General features: G+C 45.1%; 1 protein-coding gene across 3 annotated transcripts in view; it reads right to left on the reverse strand.

Annotated features, from left to right (window-relative positions):
• The window catches only part of LOC106580830 (numb-like protein), a 64,287-nt gene that overhangs the window by 10,411 nt on the left and 34,694 nt on the right, over positions 1-19,182 (reverse strand). For all 3 annotated transcript variants that reach the window (XM_014162296.3, XM_014162298.3, XM_014162295.3), the window contains exons 2-4: positions 9,874-10,024; positions 4,796-4,870; positions 271-345 (exon numbers count right to left, since the gene is read on the reverse strand). In XM_014162296.3, the coding sequence (XP_014017771.1) occupies positions 271-345; positions 4,796-4,870; positions 9,874-9,999 (276 nt within the window). In that variant the 5' untranslated portion in view covers positions 10,000-10,024. The remainder of the gene's footprint in view (positions 1-270; positions 346-4,795; positions 4,871-9,873; positions 10,025-19,182) is intronic.

Genomic DNA, 19,182 nt, shown 5'->3' on the forward strand with positions numbered 1-19,182 from the left:
ACTTCAAAAACACTATATGTTTCAAATGTCCAGCATTGTAGGAAAGTTATCCTGCATCAGAGTGATCAAATTATGATCCTACATCTGTACACTTGCTCTGTCATACGAACTCTGGACTTACTGAGATAGAGACCACCTGCAGGGGTAACTATGGTCCCAGGCTGCTGTTTCATGTTTAGTCACTGTTTACATCTGGAAGCAGACTTTGTATGTTTGTATGTATGATTAGCACACACTTTTATGCTAACAGCCCTGCAGGCACACTCTTACCTTGGTTTTGTCATCCACCACTCTGAGACCGTCTGCTGAAACCCACAGCACTGCTTTCACTGTCTTCTTGCCACTCTGTGGAGAGAGAGCGAGATAGGGAGAGAGAGAGCGAGAGAGAGGGAGAGAGAGAGAGGAGGGGTGAGAGAGAGAGGGAAAGAGAGATAGGGAGAGAGAGAGAAAAGAGAGAGAGAGAGATTTTCTGCAGTATTATAAATGTAAGAGTTTTATACTTCCTCAATAATTGGATTTATACCAAAACATTGCACAACTGATCATATTTCCACCCTACACACCCTGATAGATAAACATGTCCACCACAATAAGACCAAAATGTATGCTTGCTTTATTGACTTCCAAAAAGCATTTGATTCTATTTTACATTTACATTACATTATCCAGAGCGACTTACAGTAGTGAATGCATACATTTCATACATTTTTTCCCCGTACTGGTCCCCCGTGGGAATCGAACCCACAACCCTGGCATTGCAAACACCATGCTCTACCAACTGAGCCACACGGGACCCCTATTCTGGCATATAGGACTGTTCTAAAAGTTAATGAAGGTGGTGTAGGGGGTAACATATAACATAATTCAATGGCAATACGAGTTTTGTCAAAATGAGCAAGAAAAGAATACAATTCTTTAACCAGGTACAAGGCCTTCAACAGGGTTGCAATATCAGCCCCGCGTTCCTCAATATTTACATCAAAGAATTGGCCAATATTCTAGAAAAATCCTCAGCCTCTGGTCTAAGTCTCCACAATTCAGAGGTTAAATGCCTGCTATTCGCAGATGACCTGTAGCTGCTGTCACCCACAGCACATGACCTACAGCAGAGCCTGGACCTGCTAGAGCAGTACTGCCAGACCTGGGCCCTGGCAGTAAACCCCCACAGCACATGGCCTACAGCAGAGCCTGGACCTGCTAGAGCAGTACTGCCAGACCTGGGCCCTGGCAGTAAACCCCCACAGCACATGGCCTACAGCAGAGCCTGGACCTGCTAGAGCAGTACTGCCAGACCTGGGCCCTGGCAGTAAACCCCCACAGCACATGACCTACAGCAGAGCCTGGACCTGCTAGAGCAGTACTGCCAGACCTGGGCCCTGGCAATAAACCCCCACAGCACATGGCCTACAGCAGAGCCTGGACCTGCTAGAGCAGTACTGCCAGACCTGGGCCCTGGAAGTAAACCCCCACAGCACATGGCCTACAGCAGAGCCTGGACCTGCTAGAGCAGTACTGCCAGACCTGGGCCTTGGCAGTAAACCCCCACAGCACATGAGTTCACAAACCTGTTCTACTAACACACTGACGCCTCAGGACCCTCATCCAGCTGGTCCTGGGGCTGAGTTCACAAACCTGTTCTACTAACACACTGACGCCTCAGGACCCTCATCCAGCTGGTCCTGGGGCTGAGTTCACAAACCTGTTATACTAACACACTGACGCCTCAGGACCCTCATCCAGCTGGTCCTGGGGCTGAGTTCACAAACCTGTTCTACTAACACACTGAAGCCTCAGGACCCTCATCCAGCTGGTCCTGGGGCTGAGTTCACAAACCTGTTCTACTAACACACTGACGCCTCAGGACCAGAACATCCAATCAATCTGATTAAACCAAATTACAACACAGTCTAAACAAGACTACATGACCTATTGGGAAACACAAGCACAAAGCAAAATGCTGTGCTATCTGACCCTAAATCAATAGTACACCATGACAAACTATTTGACCATGGTTACTGATCAAAACCATAGAAAAACCTTGACAAAGTACAGGCTTAGTAAGCACTGCCTTGCTATTGAGGAGGGTAGACACAGGAAAACCTGGCTCCCTGTAGAGGAAAGGCTGTGCAACCACTGCACCCCAGCAGAACTTGAGACAGAGCTGCATTTCCTGACAAAATGTACAAAATACAGTATAAAACAATTAGAGTATCATTTAACCAAATTTGAAACGCTTATTAAAGGTTTCAAAGACCTCTCTGACGAAAATATGTCCTGTTGGGGGAGGACGCAGAGAGCTGTGGGTTAACAGTGCACCACATTGCTGCCTGCCATAACATGAGGCAGTGTCTGACAGACCAACCAACCTGCACATGTCCGCTATGCCATTGCTATTGTTATTGTTGTTACTGATTATCCCGTTGACAATCTTGATTATTATTATTTTGATTATGTTAATATTATAAATGAATGAATCACTTAATTTCCAAAGTATGCTTTGGCAATATGTACATTGTTACATCATGACAATAAAGTAATTAAAATGTAATTGAATTGGGAGGGAGGGATTGAGGGGAGAGAGAGAGAGAGAGAGAGAGAGAGAGAGAGAGAGAGAGAGAGAGAGAGCACCAAGGTGTTTCCACTCTCATCCAACACACTCACACCACAGGACCATTCAATCACTCTGGCCTGGCATCATCAATTGTGCACTTATGTGACTGATGCTGCAGGACCGGTGCAGTCAGATCACCAGAGGCCTAAAACATATGGCTGTATAGTAGATCTAAGGGTTTTCATTGTCCTCAAGTGGCAATAGTGGAATGCATGTCCCAGTTGTTCTGTTTCTCTGTAGGAGGCAGTAGATAAAGAGAAATAGAGGCGGGTATCCTACAGAGAGGAGCCAGCTGGCTGTCTCTCTTCACAAGCCTCTCTATCTATTCAGCAGGGGGCACCAGAACAAGGCCAGGCTAAAAATACCATCAAAATATGAGGGTAGCTGGGAGAGCAGTATTCCTGCAATCCTACTGAGGGGCTGAGATGTGTGTGTGTGTGTGTGTGTGTGTGTGTGTGTGTGTGTGTGTGTGTGTGTGTGTGTGTGTGTGTGTGTGTGTGTGTGTGTGTGTGTGTGTGTGTGTGTGTGTGTGTGTGTGTGTGTGTGTGTGTGTGTGTGTGTGTGTGTGTGTGTGTGTGTGTGTGTGCGCGTGCGAGAGAGAGAGAGTAAGAGAGAGAGAGAAAGAGAGAAAGAGCGAGATGAGGGAGACTGAGAGCGCTGCAGGAAATGACTTTGAAAAGCGTGGCAAACCGATGTCAGTATTTTGCATAATCCCAAAGAGAAAGCGCGAGGGGAGAGTAAAGGAGAGGGGAAGGAAGAGAGTTGAGGCAGTGAGAGAGATGAACTAGAGGAGAGGAGGAGGACGATGTAAAAGATTGAAAAGCACGTGAAAAATAAGGTAAAGCGATGGAGAGAAGGTAGCCGGAGAGGAAGAGGAGGCGAGCCTCTGAGAGAAGCTAAGAGTTGCTCCCTGACTACCAGCCAGAATTACAGCCAATCACTATACTGCAGAATGGAGAGAGAAAGAGAAAGAGAGGGAGAGAGAGGGAGAGGGAACTGAGTGTGTGGATAGGTAAAAGAAAAGTGACAAAGGAGACGACAGGGGTGCAGCAGACTTGCTGATGAAGGCTAAAGGATAGAAGAGATACACACACACACACACACACACACACACACACACACACACACACACACACACACACACACACACACACACACACACACACACACACACACACACACACACACACACACACACACACACCACACACACACACACACACACAACTACCCTGCTGAGCAGTGGACAAAGCCCATGAAAGACGATGAGAAGAAAAGGGTCAGTCTGGGAAAACAAACAAGACAGTGAAACACCGGAGCCGTCCAGGCTTCTCCATGGGTCTAGGCCTGCTCTCCCAACTCCTTCCCCATAGACAGAGCCCCGAGGTCAGGGGAGCCTGGGAGCTGACAGGGGGGTGTCTCCTCCTTCCTGACCCCCCTCTGACTGCATGCCACCCTATCCCCAAGACCCTGTCTAGTATACCAGGCTTCTCAGCAGCATTGGCCCGGGCAGCAGCACATGCTATGGTCGCTTTCTCGCTGTTTGCAGCTTGTGCTTGTGTGACCCGGCCTGTTCTGTGTCACACTGTTCGCACGGCCAGTCTGACACTGCCTTCCCAGAGGGCCGAGTGGCGGGCGGCTGTTCTAAAGCTGTGGTACGGGGATGGTCAGGTCTGAGTAGCTGAGCTCATTACTGAGACTAAGGAGGGCTCAGCCCCACCAGGAGAAGGAGCAAGGGGCTTAGATTAGGAATTAAATGCAGATGCTTGGGGTGGGATTGGGCTGAGCTTAAAGACAAAATAGAGGTAGGTAGAGGGCAGAAGAGGAGAGGAAATATGGATCTGGGGATAAGAGGTAAGAGGTGAGTAAGGAGAAAAAAAGGGAATTGGAAGGAAAAAATCGAAATGGGTGAAAAAAGCTGAAAAAATCTTGAGATGGAGCAAGAAACTGCAGTGGTATCGGTGCGCGTGTGTGTGCGCATGCGTGCGCGTGTGATTGAGTGTGAGTGCTTGCGTGCATGTGTGTGTTAAACTACTGCATACGTGCACGGTGCAGGATATCTTATAATGAGTTGATAACTCCACCAGGATAAGAATACCTGCCTATACAACAAAACATGGCTGCTTACGTAAACAGAAATACAACAGAGGTACCTGCAGGGGGTTAGAGTGGAGGGATACTTACAATTTTGAGCTTTTTGACAGCCTCCTCACACACATGCATCCCTCTGGATTCCTCCACCTCCACCAGACCCAGGTACTACAGATAGAGATGGAGAGAGAGAGAGAGAGAGAGAGAGAGAAAAAAAAAGAGAGATAGAAACAACGAGAGAGAGATGGAGAGAGAAACAACAACAGAAAGAGAGAGAAAATGTGAGATACATTAAAACTCAGAGGGAGATGCAAAGGCTATTATGAAGATTCATACAAACTGCATCAACACACAACTGTGCCCAAGTAACCTATGCAATCTAGTTCATATCCTCTGCATTCACATTATCACAAAATAGTGTAAGTCCTTCCATTCCAAAGTGAGCCACCAGACTGTGTTAGTTGCTAATAATGAGGATGAATGAGGGAGGATAAGAGACCTTTTACGGGATTAGATTTCCTGTCCCACAGAGTTCCCTGTGGAGTATCGGCCACAGGCCTTTTGAAAGCATGAGTCACTTTATTTAGCCCATTTAGAGTTGTGTGGCTGACTGAAGGTGGACAGAGAAAATGAGAGAGAGAGAGAGAGAGAGAGAGAGAGAGAGAGAGAGAGAGGGGGGGGAGAGAGAGAGAGAGAGAGAGCAAGGGAGAGAGAGAGAGATAGAGAGAGGCAATGTTCTCTCAAAATTGTTTCATCACTGAGCAAATTTCAGGTCTGCTGAGCTCAAACTTGAACATTGTGTAACTTTGTGCAACTTCCGGCATGCTTTTGCTGTGAACACTGAGGCTGTACCCACTTTAAGTTAGTTTTAACAGTGGTCAAGTAGGCTTCTGTGGCTATCATAATGTAGGCCTAACAATGGAGGAAACACATCCAATAACATTTTAACATGGAAATAGCTGTTCTATCGTTCAGCCTACAGTAGCAGACAATGTGTGTTGTCCAATGTAGGCCGACATTCCATGAGACTTTGAAAAAAACATGCAGGACTTGACATTAACCTGTTTATCCACTTGTCCTTCAGATAAGGAGGTGAATGAAAATGTTGTGTTGTTTGATGCAAGAAACCACTTTACAAAATAAATGCAGCATTATTTCCATACCATTATTACAGAGAATTAGACAAATTATGCTACCCTCTGCCTATTGGCTACTTAGCTTATTCAAGCCTCTCTCAAAATACAACACTGCCCTTTTAGACAAAAAAAGCTCTTTACCCATCTCGCTTTTCAAAGATGTCTAGAAATACACACGTTTTGTGCTCTTGTAGGAAGCAATCACTCCCCCATTGCTGACTACAAAGGATCTATCACTGGGTTAATACCTCACTAACTAGCAAAGGATATGAACAAATGTACACACGTCACTACATGTAGCTCTCACTTTTATCTCAAAACAAGCGTATCTACCCACAACCGCTGATGCTGTAAACACAGTCCAGTTCAAAGTGTATGGCACAGATCCATATATGGCAATGGTCTATTTGCATATAGGGCTACTGCAGCTCTGATTGGTTATGGCGCACCGGTCTGTGTAGAGTAAGGGCTGAGTAGTGGTGTCAATGCAATAGAATCCTACTCCGATGTGTTCTGCCTACAACAAAATATCTTATATAGTTAATTTTGCATACTAAGTCTTGCATAGTTCGTTTTGTTTCGGTATGTTGCATTAAAAGTGGCTAATATTTTGTTGATTCGATCACAATTCCCACAGTAAAGGGAACCGTTGATAGTGTTAACTAACAGGGAAAACTCTAGAAAGCTGAGTGAAGTTAAATCTTGTGCTTCTCTGCGCGTGCTGATATTTCTTCTGTGCAGCAGTCCCGGGGAGCTGCGTACCCACGCAAAGTTTAGAGGGAACATTGGAGAGAGGGAGATAGAGAGAGAAATAAAGGGAGCGAGAAAGAGAGAGAGAGAGAGAAACAGAGAAAGACACCTTGTGTAGACTTTGGCCTGCCTCCAAACACTGCTGCTATGCTCTTGTAGCAAGATGGCACCGACAGACATGGTCGCCTTGTTTCTAGTTCTATAAACATTTCGCTGCGTACGCGACCAATAAACTTGAATTTGTATAGACCTTTTTAACAGCTTTTTGAGGAGGACCCCAAAGAACTTCCAATGCGTTTGTAAACAACAGCTGTTCCGTCGCGGCTGTAAACAGCTAGCTAGCTAAGCTAGTGAACTTAGTATAATTCAGGGGTAGACCGCGAGCTAACAGAAGCTCGCCAAGCAATTATGAAAGTACCTGCATTTTTTTATTTGTTCCATTACAAACTGTCATAAACATAAAGCTCCCAGCTACTATCCAATCAAAGCCACATTTACATTTTCCCACCCCAGGTTTGCCACTATTGGCTTAAAAAGCAAAATGTAAACTAATATCTGCCAATTAATTTCCAGCAATATTTACCAACTGTCTGTTTTGTGTGCGTGTTTGTTTATCACTCCATGTAGCCAGTTAACGATGCTAATGATAACCATCTTGTGGGTAGACAGAAAGACTCCCCAATAACCTTCTCAATTAAATGTTAACTGCAAAGTAGACTTACTGGAATTACAGTACCAGTCAAAGGTGTGGACACACCTACTCATTCAAGGGTTTTTCTTTATTTTTACTATTTTCTACATTGTAGAATAATAGCGAAGACATCAAAACTATGAAATAACACATATGGAATCATGTAGTAACCAAAAAAGTGTTAAACAAATCAAAATATATTTTAGATTTGAGATTCTTCAAAGTAACCCCCCTTTGCCTTGATGACAGCTTTGCACACTCTTGGCATTCTCTCAACCAGCTTCACCTGGTTGAGAGAGTACAGAATGAAGATAGGCTAAAACTGCTTTTCCAATAGAACTCCCTGATCACACTTGTAGGTGATGTCATGGCGACAATGGCTAGCTAAGCTCTTGCATAGAAACACGTCATCGGGTCAAACGGTCGTCTCACGCCGAACTGTGCATGTGCAGGCCGTGAAATGGAAGGCACTCATTTGATATAAAGTAGTTTATTGACCAAAATGAAAACGTGTCAGTTTGTCAATCACGAGGTTGGAGTAATAACATGTTCAACTACTTAAGACATTGTCTCTAATCTAGGTTGTGCCTTTAGATTTAGAGAAAATTAACAACTAAGGAAGATTTTTTCACTTCTCTCATTTACTTCTCAAACCCCAAACCTTGGCCTGGTCTGTTTGATCTATTTCACAAGCGTTCCTGTAAGTCTTACGAAGTTGTGCCTCTGGGTTTAGAAACTCTGTGCCAACACATTCCTCTCTTGCTGGATGCACAATTAAAAAGGAATTACACTCAAAAATCTTTGTTTACCTAAAAAATTGTCATCTGATGTGATTTAAGCATTGACATGGACTCAGAAGATCAATTTTCGTTGTTTCTCCATGAATAATTGTACTATTGAGAGTAAAAAAGCGAAAAAAGATTCTACACCAGGAAAAATAAACCAGCAAAAACAGAATTCAGGAAAATAGAAATATCATTTTGATACTGTTTATTAACAACTATTTTACCAGCTATAATGACATCTCTTGTACACTAAGGACAGAGGGATGAGTTGCAGGGTAGAGTAGAAGAGAAGAATGTGCCTATTTAATAGCTATAACAAAATTAGTAGCTCGCAATTTGTTTTAAGTATCTCTCATGCTAGAAAAAAGACCCCTGGTCTAGTGGTTTTCTCAAGGTTAAAATTAGCATTTTGACCATAGTATTTGCACGTGGGATGGTCCTGGCAACCAGAGTTTCATCTATTTTCATCTATTTAAAATGAATGTTTATAGATTTCTCAAAGAAGCTGCATTTCCTGCATGGATAGTAATGCTAGCAGCAGGAGGTGGTGGCGCTGGGATTATGTGCAGCACACAGGCAAGTTGTTTATCAAGTTAACCATCTATTCCAGGTAACGTCAGCTAGCTAGCTAGCTAGCTTGCTACATATTTTTATGACACAAACGTTAGCTTGATCTGCTAAAAACAACAACATTAGCTACCTAGCTAGTAGCTAAGCTAGTTAGCTAATGAACAGATTTCCAGTCCCAAAGAGAGAACTATGACAACACAAAAACACAATTGCAACGAAATATCAAATGCTATATCACTTGAGAATAATGAAACAAGTCCTGGTCTAATTTCTATGTTTCCTAACCTCAGATTCAGAGACCTGTGAAATCCGTTGAATCCTGTCTATGGATGAAGGTCCCAAAGAAAGTCCCAGGTCCTGGATAAACTGAAGGGTATATCTCCAATGGGCTTCGGAAAGTATTCACACCCCTTGAGTTTTTCCACATTTTGTTACGTTACAGCCTTATTCTAAAATGGATGAAATCGTTTTTTCCCCTCATCAACCTACACACAATACCCCATAATGACAAAGCAAAACAGGTTTTTAGATTTTTTTCCCAGATCCTTTACTCAGTACTTTGTTGAAGCACCTTTGGCAGTGATTATAGCATCACGTCTTCTTGGGTATGACGATACAAGCTTGGCAGAGTTGGGGATTTTCTCCTATGCTTCTCTGCAGATCCACTCAAGGACATTTCGAGACTTGCCCCAAAGCCACTCCTGTGTTGTCTTGGCTGTGTGCTTAGGGTCGTTCTCCTGTAGGAAGGTGAACCTTCACCCCAGTCTGAGGACCTGAGCACTCTGGAGCAGGTTTTCATCAAGGATCTCTGTACTTTGCTTCGTTCCTCTTTCCCTCGATCATGACTAGTCTCCCAGTCCCTGCCGCTGAAAAACATCCCCACAGCATGATGCTGCCACCACCGTAGGGATGGTGCCAGTTTTCCTCCAGATGTGACGCTTGGCATTCAGACCAAAGGGTTCAACTTGGTTTCATCAGACCAGAGAATATTGTTTCTCATGGTCTGGAAAGAGTTAGGATAAGAGTAAAAGTCTGAACTAAGTTAGAGCTAAGGCTAGAGTTAGGTGTGATTTTGTAAGACGAAATACAACTTCCTTCCCTGTTGTTCCAGATAGTGTGCCAATTGAATCTTATCCCTGAATATTTTGAACCAAAAGATTAAGAGTGCTAAGAGTTAGATTGAGGTTTAGTTAAGAGTCAGTTTAAGACCAGGTCCCAGGACAGGGGTCTCAGTCTTACCCTGACAGGGAAGTTGCATTTGCCCTTGCGTACGGCCTCCTCGTCTGCCTGCCACTGGTGGGGTCTACTGGCCTCCGGCACGTAGGTGGGCTTCTTCCTGCGCAGGCTCTGACGCAGCTTATTCATCTCCGGGGTCTGGGGCTCCCTGTTGCTATGGAGACAAAGACACACAGGGGGGCAAGGTCAGTATGGGTTAAGGGTGCACTCGTGACAGCGAAGTGGCGGGAGGGTGTTATCATAGAGGTGAAACGACAATGACAAGAAATGACACCTCTGCTCTGAAAGCGAGAGAGACAACATGGTGGCCCAGAGGGGCAAACCCTATTTTAAAGAAATAAAGTGTTTGCCCCTGTAGACAACACTGTAACACGTGGAACGTTTTAAGTTCCTTGGCGTACACATCACAGACAAACTGAAATGGTCCACCCACACAGACAGCGTGGCGAAGAAGGCGCAAGAGCACCTCTTCAACATCAGGAGGCTGAAGAAATTTGCCTTGTCACCCAAAACATTGACAAACTTTTACAGATGCACAATCGAGAGCATCCTGTCGGGCTGTATTACAGCCTAGTACGGCAACTGCACCACCCTCAACCGCAAGGCTCTCCGGAGGGTGGTGCGGTCTGCACAACGCATCACCGGGGGCAAACTACCTGCCCTCCATGACACCTACAGCACCCGATGTCACAGGAAGGCCAAAAAGATCATCAAGGACAACAACCACCCGAGTCACGACATCTTCACCCCGCTATCATCCAGAAGGCGAGGTCAGTACAGGTGCATCAAAGCTGGGACCGAGAGACTGAGAAACAGCTTCTATCTCAAGGCCATCAGACTGTTAAACAGCCATCACTAATTCAGAGAGGCTGCTGCCTACATTGAGACTCAATCACTGGACACTTTAATAAATGGATCACTAGTCACTTTAAACAATGCCTCTTTAAACAATGCCACTTAATAATGTTTACATACCTTACATTACTCATATCACATGTTTATACTGTATTTTATACCATCTATTGCACCTTGCCTATGCCGCTCTGCCATCGCTCATCCATATACTTATATGTACATATTCTCATTCACTCCTTTAAATTTGTGTGTATTAGGTAGTTGTTGGGGAATTGTTAGATTACTTGTTAGATATTACTGCACTGTCGGAACTAGAAGCACAAGCATTTCACTACACTCATTTCGCTGCTAATGTCACATAATGTGTATGTGACCAATAGAATTTAATTTGATTTGATGATTTGAAATGAATGACAGTAGTGTTTTACACACCTACCACAACCTAGTAATTGAATCCATATTATCATCATTAAATATCTATACAGAGCTCTCTCAATTAGATGTGTCTAATCACATTTCCATCAATGTTTAGAGTCAAAAGGCTTACAGGTAGATTATTCCCCATACCCCAGACGATCCTTTCATCCTGTGGGCTTTGAACATTGGAATTATTTAAAGCGGAACAGACAAATGATCTTACCATCTTGGGCATCTCAGATCTTGGGCATCTCAGATCTTGGGCATCTCAGCGGTCATGCCCCAAGCTTCGGCATTCCTTTCTCCTGGCTTTCACTAAGTATTTGTCTAGTTGGTGTGTTGAAGTGTTCCCAAAAGTTTGATCAGAAAGTATAATCAGCTGATCTAGATAAAGCTCTTCCAAAGCAATCTGTCAGCCCTGTAGAACTGTTCTCCTCCCTTAAAACACACAGGCCAAGGTTTATATACTGACTCAAACACACTGCTATTAGATAAGTCTGGGACACACACATACACACAGCTCTGTCACCTTACGGGATGGGTAGCAGGTGTGAGGCATGGCTGAAGTGAAAGGTGTGTGTACGCGCACATTGGGATCTGTTTACGGGGTACACTCAAAGTGTCTTTACTCATCGCTGGCATGGCTGGCATGTGGCCTCTGCCAAGAGTGGCATGTCCCTTAGAGGCCGAGAGGGAGGGGTGTTTCTGGGCAGCATGCCGGCAGCGTGGCATCTGGCCGGCGCCCCCTCTGGAGCAGGTGCACGGGGGCGGCTGGCGTCAGATGGCCCCCCAGGGAAGGAGCAGTGGAGTGGGCTTAGCGCTCTGCCACAGGCCCCGGGACATGGGGAACCAGCCCAGCTCAGGGAGGGGCCAGGGCTGGGGGAGGCAGGGCAGGGAGGGCCCAGGAAGGGGCCAGGGCTCTGAGTGTTGTGCTCCAGTTTCAGGGCTGATCTAATCGACTTGCTATGAGGTCATGTGACCTAACGGCTGAGCTCCTGCCAAGGAGGCCGCAGAGGAACAGAGGGGAGGGAAACGAGAAGTATGGAGAGAGAGAGAAATAGATAGAGGGAGAGACGGTAACAGAGAAGGAGGGGAATGAGAGAGTGGGAGGGAAAGTGTCAGAAAAGGAGAGGAGAAGAGAAGTGGAAGAAAAGATGAAGACGGGGCAGAGGGAGGGAGGGAGGGAGGGAGGGAGGGAGGGAGGGAGGGAGGGAGGGAGGGAGGGAGGGAGGGAGGGAGGGACTTTGAAATCTCAATCTCATCTGATTGAGGTCACAGTGTTGGTGCTTGCTTCTCTCTGCCAGGGTATCAACCCCCTGCACCCAGCGCCCTGCCACTCACCCCAGTCAGTACAGACCCAGCATTCAGAGGGCGGCACACTTGCAATGCCAGACCAAACTACAGCCAGAGTGCAGTGAAGGAAACTTTGACAACACTTCATCCACTTTCACACGCAACCTCTCACAATTACCGTCTAACTTCTCATAATCCTAGACCACTGTAGCTTTACAAAACATGCATCTCCACGGCTGAGTACAGACAGACCGACACACAGACACAGACACAGACACAGACACAGACATGCACTCAAGCCCAAGTCTCATCCAACTCCTTCCTGCAATGAGAACCAGCTGGAGTTCACAGTTCAGCACAACAACAAAAAGTAAGGAAGAGGGAGAAAAGAGAGCGTGAGTATCCCAGTCTACAAATCACTCACATAAATAAGACACACATGCATATTAATTGCACAAAAAATACACACACACACATATTTGTTTTACTATCTTAGTGGGGACCAAACAATTGATTCCCATTCAAAATCCTATTTTCCCTAACCCATAAACTTTAACCTAACCATTAACCTAACCCTAAACTTAACCCCAAAACCCAAACCCCTAACCTAACCTTAACTTCTAACCCTAGCACCTAAGTCTAAAATAGCCTTTTTCATTGTGAGGCCCGCCGAAATGTCCCCCGAATAGATTTATTTTGAGGATAGAAAAACACCCAAAAAACACACACACACACACACACACACACACACACACACACACACACACACACACACACACACACACACACACACACACACACACACACACACACACACACACACACACACACACACACACACACACACAGTATAGGTCTATGCCAAGTTTCAACTACGAACAAATAGTTGCACCTCGCCCAATATTTTCATTTGAAGACATCTGGAGACATCTGGAGTACATTGTACTGGGAAAGTGTGTTTGGTCGGGGAATGACTTATGGCTTTTTGTCTTTCTTTTGTTTACCGTAGACTGAAGTCATCCTCCCGGTTTGCTCCCTCCTTCACCCCGTTTCTTACTTCATGTCTCTCTTTCTGCCTCTCTTTGCCTCTCTCTCTCTCTCTCTCTCTCTTTGCCTCTCTCTCTCTATGCCTCTCTGAGATTCACATTCACAACTAATCAGGCAGGAAACATGTTGTTTAAACACTACTAAAATATTGCACAGCACAGTTTAAGAGACTAATGTAAACATTCTGCACAGCACTCCATGTTTGGCAACGGAGACCTTTGAATGAAACAACGACAATATAGGAGTTATAGCTTGGGAGTCATGTTTGTTAGCCCAATGTTGATGTTACATTGGCGGCAGGAGTGTGTGTGTGTGGTGTGTGTGTGTGTGTGTGTGTGTGTGTGTGTGTGTGTGTGTGTGTGTGTGTGTGTGTGTGTGTGTGTGTGTGTGTGTGTGTGTGTGTGTGTGTGTGTGTGTGATGAGTACGCCCTTCAGCCAGAGCAGCACCATTAGAACAGCATACAGCTCGAGCTTGAGGGCAAACTGTCAGGGCACCAATCACAGCCAATCAAAACAACCAGGAGGAGCCGCCTCAGAGCTGGCCAATAACACATATACCAGTCCTCACTCACAGACTCCTCCTTCATACACACTCCTCCCTAAAACCCACTCCCCTGTTTGGCTGGCAGACACAAACACAGCGGCGCTAGAAAACGCATTCTAACGCGCCAAGAAACCTGTACTGAGGAGAAAGCTGCATCTGTCAGCATCCAATGCCAAGTCCAACCCTCCCTGCATCTTAAGGTGTATTGTCTTGTACAGTGTGAGGCACTGTGGGCTTCAGATATACATTCAAATCCAATAAATAGTATTAGCTTTATTCATTATCCTTATCAACACAAAACAGCAACTATAAATGTCTGTAGACTAGCCGCAAGGACTCTATCCTCTCTCCCCCTCAGATACCCATCTCTCTCGCTCTCTCTATCTAAAAGGTGTGTGTGTGTATTAGTGGTATCTTCTCTATCTCTCTCTCTCCTCTCTCAATCGATCTCCTCCTCCTCTCTCGTGTGTCTGTGTCTGAGGCTGCAGGAGGGAGTTGCAGCAGTGGCCTGTCCCTTTAAGAGTGTCTCTCTGAGAGTTGGACCTGCTCCATGGGTGGGAGGGAGAACGACGAGCGAGAGAGACAGAGAGAGAACGAGAGAGAGAGAGAGAGAGAGAGAGAGAGAGAGAGAGAGAGAGAGAGAGAGAGAACGAGAGAGAGAGAGAGAGAGAGAGAGAGAGAGAGAGAGAGAGAGAGAGAGAGAACGAGAGAGAGAGAGAGAGAGAGAGAGAGAGAGAGAGAGAGAGAGACAAGCTGCAGCCGTGAGCTGGGAAAGCGACAGTCCTCTCCCACTGTGCGTCCCTGGCCAGCTTTACCGTAAGCCATCCAGACACACAGCTAGTAGGGAAACATACCACCCCGTATGGCAGTGTCTCCACATGCAACATGGGATTGGGCTGGCTTAGGGGTTGGGTATTATTGTGTGACAGTGTGCATAAGCAACCTGTCTCTCTCTCTCTCTCTCTCTACATCTCTCACTCTCTCTCCCTCTCTCTGAATGTCTCCCTTTCTCTCCCTGTATCTCTCTGTGCATCTGTTATACAAACCGTGACATGTCGAATACCTCTGTTCTTACACCCTTTTCTAAGATTTTCTCTCCTCTGTGACTTAATCAACCTTCTTCCTATTTCCATCTCTGTCAGTCTGACCTATATCCCTCCTTTGCATCTCTCCATCACCTCCTCCTCCTCCTTGTTCACCTTGCTCTAGCCACAGATACACAAGCCTGGAATCAGAGCACTAGATTACAGCTACATGGGCTTTCTTTTCTCTCTCAGTCACGGTGCACATAAACCTCTGCGATATTAACAACAGGAATCAGAGAAGTAGAGCAGGCAGGAGGGAGTGTGTGTGTGTGTGTGTGTGTGTGTGTGTGTGTGTGTGTGTGTGTGTGTGTGTGTGTGTGTGTGTGTGTGTGTGTGTGTGTGTGTGTGTGTGTGTGTGTGTGTGTGTGTGTGTGTGTGTGGGTGTGTGTGTGTGTGTGTGTGTGTATGTGTGTATGTGTCAGAGAAAGTGAAGTAAAAAGATATTAAAACAAGACCAGTATGCAGTTATGAGAGAAGCCAAACGGGAGAATGACAAAACAAAGATGAGAAAGAGGTGTGTGTGTGTGTGTGTGCATTAGTGGTTGGAGGTAAACGATGGCAAACATATAGAGAAAGAGAGAAAGATAATTTGTATTGTTTATTATCTATTTCACTTGCTTTGGCAATGTAAACATATGTTTCCATGCCAATAAAGCTCCTTAAATTGAAATTGAATTGAAATTGAATTGTGAGAGAGAGGAGGAGTGGGAGGATAGGCAACTGGAAAAACGGTTGACAGATAGTGGTGAAACCTGAAGCCTAATAAAACTAGGATGGACTCTAGCATAGTAAATCATCAGTAAAACAGAGTTGTGCCACCACACATAAACACACAGCATTGAGGCTATTCACAGTGGAACATCAGAGTACACACACAAAGATAGTGAATTTAGAGCTAAACCATCCTAAATTAATTTGAGAGGAACAGAATTTCAATTTGACTATGGAAAATACGTATTCCTGTTCAAGACTTTGGAAACAGTGTTTGAAACAAAACCACTCCACATAGGGCTTCTCGAGTGACGCAGCAGTCTAAGGCACTGTGCCGCAGTATTGTCACGTCAATACAACTTGGGGTTCGATCCCAGGCTGTGTCATTAACGGCCGTGAACGGGAGTCCCATAGGGCGGCACACAATTGTCCCAGCATTGTCCGGGTTAGGGGAGGGTTTGGCCGGGGAGGCTTTACTTGGCTCATCGCTCTCTAGCGACTCCTCCTGGCGAGCCGGGCGCCTGCAGGCTGACTTCGGTCGTCAGCTGAATGGTGTTTCCTCCAACACAATGGTGCAGGTGTTAAGAAGGTTCGGGCGGTTTCGATGACTTGACCTTCGCCTCTCCAAAGCCCGTTGGGGAGTTGCAGCGATGTGACAAGATTGTAATCACGAAATTGAGGTAAAAATAAAACAACATTTAAAAAAACACTCCACATGCACACTAGGTTAGTAGAACATCAGTCTAGTTCATTCAGTAATGGTAAGTCTGTAGACGAACAACAGAGTTGACTGAGTTTATTACCGTTACTGAGGTAATATAGTTATTATCTCAGTAAAGTATCATGGTCTCCCACAGTTAGAAAAGCCTGACGGCAGGGCAGGGAGCAGGGAAAACGTTTATCAAAGCAAATGAGAAATAGACCAACTAGCCGTGGTCAGGGGTAAGCAGCCGCCACACTGTGAGAGACAGCTAATGCTTAGATTCTACTGGAGATCAGGGAGTGTTGCGGGAACATTCCCCCGGCCATGGCAAAAATGATTTACTGAGGGACTGGTGAGGGACAAAACGTCTATTCTGTAAAAACAGGAATCTTCTTTATGATGTTACCTGCATTCTATTTTTTTTGTGTGTGTATTTATAAAAAAATGTAATAGATCACATACACACTGTGCTGCCTCAGGATGATCCAATTTCCGGGGCCTCTCGGACACTAAATGTAAATACTGAGCGACCCAGAGAAAGAAAAGAGTCGGCTTGTCCCCACGACAACCGTCTGTTTCCGCTCCCCCCTCTCTCCATTCCACATATCCAACCCCCCCTCCCTCCACCCCTTCTCTCTCTGTGTGTGTGTGGTTGTGGAATGAGGGAGCGGAACCAAGCCCACATAAACAGGGGCAGCAGTGTTTTGACTGCTTTCTGACCCTGGGAGAAGAGGTCGGCCCCACTTCATTCCAGGGATACGCAACTCTGGGGTCAGCGGTCCTTCCTGTCGATGTCACATTAGCCATAGTTCATTTGATACAGAGAAACCCCTGAGGAGAGGACAGGCCAGAACTGTATCAGAACACTACTAATACATCACCATCTGTAGTCTGTACTGGAAACACTGAACAAATACAACATTGACGCTCTGGTGGTTACAGTACAGTATGAAGGCCTATACTGTGTACTGGAACGGGATGGTTATGCATATTATAATGAGCGTGGGCTGTGTGCTGGTGCGTCCGTGGGTGGGTGTGTGTGAAAGCTGATGTGGAGAGACAGCTGGAACAGAGGCTGTCATGTGTAAAGGCAGTCTTCAGCCTGACGGACTGACACTCTCTCTAACCAGCACAGACTTCCTGTCTGCCTAGGACGGTCTCCTCTCTACCCCCCACCAACCCTGTTTATCCTCAGTTCACCAGCACTGGGTCTTATTCATTAGGCACCAAAGGGAAGAAAACAGGATGAAACAGGGAGGGTATACCTGAACTTGTCCAATATGAAATGCACATTGTCATTTTGCGTAAAAATAATTGCTTGTGGGTGTGTCGTTATGAATATAACCCAGCTCTCTCCACCATTGTCACAATGCTAACTAGAGGTCGACCAATTATGATTTTTCAACGCCGATACCGATGCCGATTATTGGAGGTCCAAAAACCCCGATGCCGATTAACCGGACGATTTGTTAATTTTTTTATTTGTAATAATAACAATTACAACAATAGTGAATGAACACTTATTTTAACTTAATATAATACATCAATAAAATCAATTTAGCCTCAAATAAATAATGAAACATGTTTAATTTGGTTTAAATAATGCAAAAACAAAGTGTTGGAAAAGAAAGTAAAAGTGCACTATGTGCCATGTAAAAAAAGCTAACGTTTAAGTTCCTTGCTCAGAACATGAGAACATATGAAAGCTGGTGGTTCCTTTTAACATGAGTCTTCAATATTCCCAGGTAAGAAGTTTTAGGTTGTAGTTATTATAGGAATTATAGGACTATTTCTCTCTATACGATTTGTATTTCATATACCTTTGACTTTTGGATGTTCTTATAGGCACTTTGGTATTGCCAGTGTAACAGTATAGCTTCCGTTCCTCTCCTCGCTCCTACCTGGGCTCGAACCAGGAACACATCGACAACAGCCACCCTCGAAGCAGCGTTACCCATGTAGAGCAAGGGAAACAACTACTCCAAGTCTCAGAGCGAGTGACGTTTGAAACGCTATTAGCGCGCACCCGGCTAACCAGCTAGCCATTTCACATGGGTTACACCAGCTTAATCTTGGGAGTTGATAGGCTTGAAGTCATAAACAGTGCAATGCATTGCGAAGGGCTGCTGGCAAACGCACAAAAGTGCTGTTTGAATGAACGCTTACGAGCCTGCTGGTGCCTACCACCACTCAGTCAGACTGCTCTATCAAATCATAGACTTAATTATAACATAATAACACACAGAAATACGAGCCTTAGGTCAAATCCGGAAACTATCATTTTGAAAACAAAACGTTTTTCCTGTCAGTGCAATACGGAACCGTTCCGTATTTTATCTAACTGGTGGCATCACTAAGTCTAAATATTCCTGTCACATTGAACAACCTTCAATGTTATGTCATAATTACGTAAAATTCTGGCAAATTAGTTCGCAATGAGCCAGGCGGCCCCAACTGATTCATATACCCTGACTGCGTGCAATGAACGCAAAATGACACAATTTCACCTGGTTAATATTGCCTGCTAACCTGGATTTCTTTTAGCTAAATATGCAGGTTTAAAAATATATACTTCTGTGTATTGATTTTAAGAAAGGCATTGATGTTTATGGTTAGGTACAGTCGTGCAATGATTGTGCTTTTTTCGCAAATGCGCT

This window comes from Salmo salar, chromosome 20 (genome assembly GCF_965601325.2).
Source record: "Salmo salar chromosome 20, fSalSal1, whole genome shotgun sequence".
NCBI lineage: Eukaryota > Metazoa > Chordata > Actinopteri > Salmoniformes > Salmonidae > Salmo > Salmo salar.